At 46.9% G+C, this 8,173-nt stretch overlaps 1 protein-coding gene across 2 annotated transcripts in view; it reads right to left on the bottom strand.

The window, feature by feature from the left end:
- The window catches only part of LOC310747185 (uncharacterized protein), a 41,177-nt gene that overhangs the window by 10,550 nt on the left and 22,454 nt on the right, over positions 1-8,173 (bottom strand). Inside the window, exon 1 of one of the 2 annotated variants that reach the window (XM_083581544.1) lies at positions 757-919. The exons of the other annotated variant lie outside the window; for it this stretch is intronic. Within the exon in view, the coding sequence (XP_083437670.1) occupies positions 757-862 (106 nt within the window). The 5' untranslated portion in view covers positions 863-919. Of the gene's footprint in view, positions 1-756; positions 920-8,173 lie in introns of those variants that run through there. 2 annotated transcript variants of the gene reach the window in all.

Genomic DNA, 8,173 nt, shown 5'->3' with positions numbered 1-8,173 from the left:
AACTGCCTCCAGCAGAAGAAGAGAAATGAGCTAAGATAAAGGTACTGAGTTGGACAGAAATTATTATTTTTGAGATATGTGTCCCTGTTATCTTGGGGGAGCAAATTTTATTTACACATGACTTGATGTTGTCCCCCCCCCCAATGTACCTTAATCTGTTTTGACTATTGCAATAAATATATTGCTCACTCGAATTATACAAGGGTTTCAAGATCTGATTTGAATACCAATAGATCTGATTTTCCTACGTAAGAGTTGGAACTTCTGGATTTATCAGAGTCCATAAGTAGGTCAGAGAGTAGACTCAAAGGTTGGCGACAAAATGGAAATGGAACCCGTATTTTATAGTGCTAGCCCACAACCAATATTCCATCGTGTGTATACCTAGTTCTGCACACATTGTCTCATACATGATTGAACTTGGGAGCCCCAGGAGACGTCTCAAGACGGATGTGAGGGTGATCCGACTGAGACATCTGTCACCTCATTGATCGCCAGGGAATGTCTCTTCTGTCCCCTAAACCTACTAAGGTCTCAGCACACAGAAACAGGCACTTACAAATGTTAATAAAAGGGTATTTTTGGAAAGACTTTGAAATGACTATCCCATTTACTGCTGGCAAATAAGCAGAAAAGCTGGAGGAATAGAATCCAAGGGTTGTTATTGCTCTGTTTCTAAGGGTGGTTCCAGATGCCCAGATTTCAGGTACATGCATGAGAAGGCTGCAAAGAGGAAGGAAAGAGAAGCAAACTCACCTGGAGCAGCCTGAGAAGAAGTCAGTGGCAGGCTGGCCCCGCAAAGGAGTCCCACAAATGGTAAGAAGATCTTGGCCCACATTATAGGATTCAGTGTGAATGACATGTGGGCCACCAGGCCTGCTTATATAGCATCCTGGGAGACTTTGGTGAGATATGTTTTCCATCAGTAGCTCCACCCAGAAAATCCAAGAAGAGGCTATTCTGTGAGGTTCTCAGAAAGTTCTTCCAGAAGCTTGAGTGTAATTGAGATAATTTAATTGTTATTTTTTAAATTTGTATACCACCGTTCATTAGCAGATCACAGGCAGTTCAGAACATTAAAGTATAACATGACATCACAAAAGCCCTTTATTCATGTACAACATCCCTATATGTGGAACTGGCACTATTACCAGTGCTACGTAAGGTACGTTCTGGACCATTTCAGCACCATGTTTTAAGCAACTGATGTATTCAGCATGGCAGGGTTATTCCGAAGGATGTGCCTCCTTTCTTTATTTTTCACACCAGCTTCACAGCAGCAGGATGTCCCCAAACTTTATCCCAACTCGTTGATCATATTATCTGAAACTACATGAGGCTTTCCCAGAATCTACCTGCATTCTGCTTTCGGGTCAGGAAATATTGCTCCTCTCAATGACACATGTTCCCCAAGGAGTAGAGGAGCCCCTGTCTTGTAACATTCACATTCATCAGTAGTGGTAGAAAAACTGCTATAAAAATGAATCTGTAAGCCTCCTCAATAACTCTAACTCCTCTCTCTTTTATATCCAGGTTACAATCCCGGCAAAGGTTTAAATGTCATGGTTTCTCCCGAGAATATCATGGAGGCTTGCAGTTTGGCAGGAGTGCTGAATATTATCTGTTAGATTCTCTGACATTTCAAATCTCTACAGAAGACCGGGGGTCATTGTGCGTGTGGCCCCAAGTAGGAAAATCTGTGGCCCGTTAGGCTTACTTGAGCTGGATGAGGACACAGTCAGATAGCAGAGGTTCTACAAAAAATTATTGAGGGCAGAAGGTGTTGCTGGCTTTTATGTCTCAGTGGCAGCCCTGGCAGGTGGGCTCCTAGTGCCCTTTCAGCAGCAAAGCATCCCCTCTCACCCAGGCAGGCGTCTTATCCTGCCAGCTCCCCAGGTGTCATGGGGAACTCTTGGATGGCTACCTGACCATCTGTGATCTGGCTGCTTGGGGACGGCGACCAAGCATGAGGATCTGCAACAGCCACCCACTCGGAGGAAGGGGCAAGCGTCCATTTCCCAACATTATATGGAAGACACCCAGCATCCCAGTCTTTCCAGAGAAGGCATTGGCATGTTCAGGTTGCTGCACAGGCTGGGTTTGAAAACCAAGGAGAGCTAAAAACATCCCCCTTGTGGGGATGTTTAGGAGACAGTGCTACCTCGGGTTACATACGCTTCAGGTTACAGACTCCACTAACCCAGAAATATTACCTCAGGTTAAGAACTTTGCTTCAGGATGAGAACAGAAATCGTGCAGCCGCGGCGCAGCAGCAGCAGGATGCCCCATTAGCTAAAGTGGTGCTAATAGTTTCAGGTTAAGTACGGACCTCCAGAACAAATTAAGCACTTACCCCGAGGTACCACTGTAATAGGCAAGGAAATATTTGTTAAGTAGTATCCTTCCTTCACTTATGCTAGTGAGTGATTTAGCAGAGCAAATCCCCTCTATATTCGCGGAAGCTAGTTGGTAGATGTTATGTACTTAGTTGAATAGGATCCAAAATGCAGCAGTCTGATTGGTCCTAGAACAATAGGATCCAAAATGCAGCAGTCTGATTGGTCCGCAGGGGCCACCCAACCCAACTCCAGGTGGAAGTGAATCCGCAACCTGATTGGCCTACAGGAGAATCCTAGAATTAGCCAATAACATGGGGCAAATTGTGTAAATAATATATATAAAGCAGACGTTTGGGGGGAACTTCCATTCCTCGCCTATATGAGCTGAATAAAGAGCATGAAATCCACACTCGACCTCGAGTATATTTCACTAGATTTGTTTGAATCTCTACAAAATGACTAATCCAATCTGACTTGCCTAGATGGATTATTCCTGGTGTCCCCTTTTCTCCCTATTAAAATACAATAAAGACTCACAAGTCTGTCTTTAAAAGTAGAACAATAAGTTTACTCATAAGTTGTTCACAGTACACATCCTAGAAGGCAGGCTTTAAGCTTCAGGTTGCAAACATAGAACGTGGCTTACATCCTTTGTGAGGATGGGCCCAAGTGCTGCTGGCTGAGAGCCAGTAGACAACAAAATGGTTGCGAGAATGAACTGAGAGTTAACTGAGACAAGATGACTGCGTGACTTGCCCTTTTATAGAACCATTCCCATCTGCTGAGTCACTTACAGGGGGAACAGGAAGTTAAACACCCACCTGACAGTGTCCACTCTAGGAAGCAAAGCATGTTGTAATTGACTGTACTGATGTATTACATCCCACACCATATCCCATAACCTCTGCACAGTTACCTAGGTAGCTCCTTAAATGTGTGGAATGGGCCACCAAGGCAAGGATATAAAAATCTGCCTCCAACAGAAGTGCCCCCCCTGTTCATCTAAGTCACCCTAGGCTGGGTAAACATTGCGTGACCAGGTGGCGACCTTCCCAGCCCCCAGGGACAACCAGAAATGAATAATGACTCATGACAACGTGTTATGGAATGGAAATTTGGCCACAACTTTATTAACCTTTCAAATATAGGAAGACCTTGGCTTAGGCATTGGGCGTGTATCCCTCCCAGCCCCCCAGCTGGTGGAACTAGGGCTCCTCAGTGTAAATGGGATATGGGGGTGCCCCGCAAGACACATGTGTACGCAGGCAGCCCAACCCATATCCCCTCATGCAGGGTAGGTCACTGACAATCTTTCAGTGTATGGCCAGTGACACCCTCCTGATGTCAAGCCCCCTTCCCAATCTCAATGTCAAGTAAGCGCCCAGGGAAGATGGGGAGCCAAGTGACTCTTCAAAGGGACGTGGGCTAAATTGCAGCTACGCTACAAAGTGAAAGGTAGCTGCAAGCCCATTGCCTCTTTAAGACCAGCTTAAGGAACAATCCGTGATGGGTTAATTGCTTCCATAAAGAAAAGGGAGGAAAGTGCATAAAAAGTCTGACTTGAAAATTCATTTTATGCACACTGACCCCTCTCGCTCTCCAAGCTTCCAAGGTAGCTGCCTGAAGCCTCCAGAGCGAAGCGGGAACTCCCGCCGTTGTTATGTACTGAAGTTCTCACCGAGGGCCAGCAGGGAGATACTGTAGATAGTTATGCAAATACGGGATCGAAAGTGACGTTCAGTGATTGGATAGTTTTAGAAAATAGTTACAGTTACGTTGTACTGGAGCTCTATATAAGCAAGCTGACTGAACCCTTCAGTTCAGTTCTGTTCTGGCCTGTGAATAAACAAGAGCTGTCTGAAGAATCGCTATGTCGTCAGATATGTTCACCCACAACTTAACAGCCGCGCTGAATGTAACTGAACGCACCTTGAATGCACTGAACGCACCTTGTTTTAGAGGGGGAGAACAAGGAAAAAAACTTTATCCCTTGCTCTTTCTGTCCCATCCCCAAATATGGTAGTCATGACCCAACCGGGCACTGTGTTGATACGGAGCTGCCACACATTCTTATCCTCCTAATTTTTCTCAATAAATTCTGCTGGCATTATTTGCTTCAGTGATTTCCTCCTCCACTTTACCGTTTGCCTGTGGTGGTCTAGTGAGGACATTGTGACTGAACTCTGTCACATTATGCTTCCTCTATCACTAGCTAATACCAGAGAGGTTTGGAGCACTATTACCACATCACGTCATTAAAGTATTGGTTGGGCTCAGACCCAGAACACCCTTAAAGAAAGGATAAGAACATAAGAATAATGTTTTGGATCAGCCAGCAGCCCATCTGTTCCTCCATTCTTTTCTTACAGTGGCTAATTAGGTGCCTATGTGGCAGCTTGCAAACACCACCCCTGCCATTCCCAACAACTAGTACAGTCATACCTTGGATCTCAAACACTAATTTGAGATAGAACGACAAACTTCTTAAATTTCCCAGGGGCAGGATTTTTTTTAAGTCATCAGCAAGGGTTTTTCAAATTTAATCATGCTACCCTCCCCAACAAACAAAAAAACCACCCTTATTTCACCACCAGTAACCCTTGTTACACACTCATTTCCAACGTAGCCAAGCCAGCCAGCATAACCAATGGCTCATCAATGAGAATGGAATATATAGTTCGATAGCACCTGAGAGGCCACCCCTGCCGCTCCTGGTCTCAGAGCTGCCCCCTTCCTGCCCTAAAGAGAGGCGCCTTCTCACACAGCCCCATGGGGGCCTGGGAAGAAGATGTCCCCAGACTTGGTGGCCCAACGGAGACTGGCCAAGGGTGAAAGTGAGGCCAGCATCTTACCCAGGCAGCAGCAATGGCAGCAGTGGGCCCTGCCGGGCCTGCATGGAAGAAAGGCTCTCCTTCAGGACTGGGCACTCAGCTTCCAGGCAGGCATTGCATACAGCAAGCACAATAAAAGCCAACATGGTGCCTGCCTGCCCAGCTTCCCACTTGTCTGTCCATTCCCAACAGCAATGGCTGCCAGACTGGCCAGCTTGGCTCCTCGCCCACTTGCTTGCTTACTTCAAGGCCGCCTCACCTCCTGGCAACCAGCACCCAATGGCCAGCCCCAGAGGCAGCTTTCGCTTTTATTAGGTATGCTACAAACAGCTGTGCAAGCCCTTGAGTTAGAAATGTGAGAGGACGTCATAGGGGGGAGCGAACGAAAGAGGGACAGAGGCCAGTGTTGCCCGCGGCACCCCTGACCACAATTCAAGGCACCTCAGGGTACCACGGCACACTGGTTGAGAACCACTGCCTTAAGCAATGGGTGCCTCTCACCCTCATTAGACCATGCAGGCGTGTGTGTTCTCCCCCACCCACCAAATCGCCCATGTAGAGCAAGCGGAGGCCACCAGTTAGGGAGACCCACCCAAGGTTGCTTGCCGAGAGCCAGAGAACAAGGAAGCTCTCCACCCTTTTTCTTTTTAACCCAACTTCAGGATTTTCCTGCGTGGCTTAACTTTGTCCTCTCTCTCTTTGCCCCCTCCCACCTGCGAAATGTCTAGTAGTGCAACGCTGAGGTATGCTGTGCTACCATTGCGTACGATTATGATCCCGGAGGTGTTACTTGATTGGCCACCTGCCAGTCACATAGTCATCATGCCTTCGGGGACAGAGTCAGAGAGATGCTGAGGAAGGGGTGTGCATCATTTTTCACTCTGGGATTTCTCCTCAGGCCTCTAGGTGAGCTTCATGGTGTCATTGATTCAGTCAGAGTAGGAAACTATCACCTGGCTGAAGGCCAAGAGGGAAACCTTGCTGCTGTCAATACTCGGGTGTTCACATGCTGACCCTCAATGAAGGAACTCAACAGAGGGCCTTCTCAGTAGTGGCGCCCGCCCTGTGGAACATCCTCCCATCAGATGTCAAGGAAATAAACAACTATCTGACTTTTCGAAGACATGTTCCGATTTAAGCTGCTCTTAAAGGGGTAATGGGCTTGCAGTTACCTTGCACTTTTAGTGTAGCTGAAATTTTGCCCATGTCCCTTTTAAGAGTCACTTGGCTCCCCATCTTCCACAGGCGCTAACCAGTCATTGAGACTGGGAGAGGGGTTGATGTCACAACACATGTTGGTAGGAGCTATGAGCTATGAATGAACTGCTTCTATGAGAGCACCAGCCAGATGCAGTGCAAGGTCTACAACTCTCTGCTGGACCTTCCTGTGAACCTGCAGGTTGCCCACACCCTTGTGGTGGTTTCTGTGGTCATTCCACCCTGGACCTCCATGTTGCCATCTCCAGAGCTGGGTGCACCAACTGCATGGAGGACCCAGAGGCCAAAGGGAAAGTCTCAGACCTTGGGAGTGGCTGGCTCTGCTTGTCCCCATCTCCTATTCTGCCAGCACCATCATCAGTAAAAAAATTAATCGGGCAACGGCTTTTTTCTCCTGCCTTGCCCCACCCTCCAACCCTAGAAGCCTTTCCCAGACCCTGAATTTGAGAATAGCAGAAGCATCTGGGAAGAGAAAAGAGGAATTCAGGGATATTTTTTTTAAAAAAGCTTTTGTAAGTTGCATGTCCTTTGAGGAATATTTTATCCTTTAGTGTGGTCTGTGGTTAGTTTTGTGATGGTTGTTGTTGTTGTTGTTAAGATTTCTATATCGCCCTATACTCGCAGGTCTTGGTGGTTCATTGGATAAAATCACAGTAGAAAAACACCAAATACATAAGGAAAATGAAAATGAAAATAACCTTATAATCCCGCCAGAACACGTTTTAAAAGGGCATTGGATAGCAACCAACCAAAGATCAGGTTAAAGAGGAACATTTTTGCCTGGTGCCTAAATGTGTACAATGGAGGGCCATTAACAACACAAGAAAACTCCTTTCCCGCCTGCCCTGAGCTGTGAACAGAGGCAGGGATTTCAGGTGAGGGGGTGGGGTGTTAGAGGGGACAGGAAAAGGCAGTTTTTGAGCAAGGTTTGCTGGGAAGAAGTGGCAGGACAGGAGCTGAGCTCCATCTTGGGCAGGCAGGCTGAAGGATGCCTGCGCTGCTGCCCCATGAAATGACCATGCTGTAAGATTTGTACTCCCACTATGCAGACAGGAGGTGTAAATAGGTGAATAAACCATATTTCTTAAACCGACAATAGTCTCTACTGCGTTTTCTATTCCTTCAAAGGGACACAGACCCTGTGTGAGTGCCAGGGACCCCATGGGTTCTTGCCCCCACTCGGCAAAGAGAAGGGCAGGCATTCAACTTTTGTAACAATATTTTAGGTCACACCATAGATTTGTATAACAGCATTACAATATTGGCTGTTTTATTTTCAGTTCTTTTCCTAATGTGGCTGCAGGGATCTGTTTTAAATGAAGGGGTTCCCAGCAACCAGTCTTCTCAACCCCATCCGGTTCTTCAAGCTGCAATGCATGGAGTCAGGACACAGGATGTGGGCTTGTATACAGGGGTACCATCATGCCCTCAGGATTGTGGGTGCCCACAGCCGTAACATGGAGGTGCAACATCACAGGCACATGCCTGCACATAGGGCTCATTGACTTTGTGGGTGCCCAGTCCCTGCAAATTACATTATTGTGGGTGCCCAAGCACCCACGCCCCCCTGGAGTTGACTCCTATCCTTGTATATTTCCTTCTCATTCTTGCTGGTGCTATTGTGATACACCACACAGGGCCATACTCATGTATTTTTACAGGTTTCCAATTAGCGTCATTTTTTGGATTTGAGCCAGAACACAATTCTGCCGTATTTGTAGGTGAGAAGATGGGAAGGAGGAGATTTCTGCAATTTTTCAGCAGGAGGGAAATGCCAGTGAAATG

Source organism: Podarcis filfolensis (assembly GCF_964270895.1).
Source record: "Podarcis filfolensis genome assembly, chromosome: 13".
NCBI classification, from domain to species: domain Eukaryota; kingdom Metazoa; phylum Chordata; class Lepidosauria; order Squamata; family Lacertidae; genus Podarcis; species Podarcis filfolensis.
Note: the sequence above shows the minus strand (reverse complement) of the source record. Positions and strands in the feature narration are given on the sequence as shown.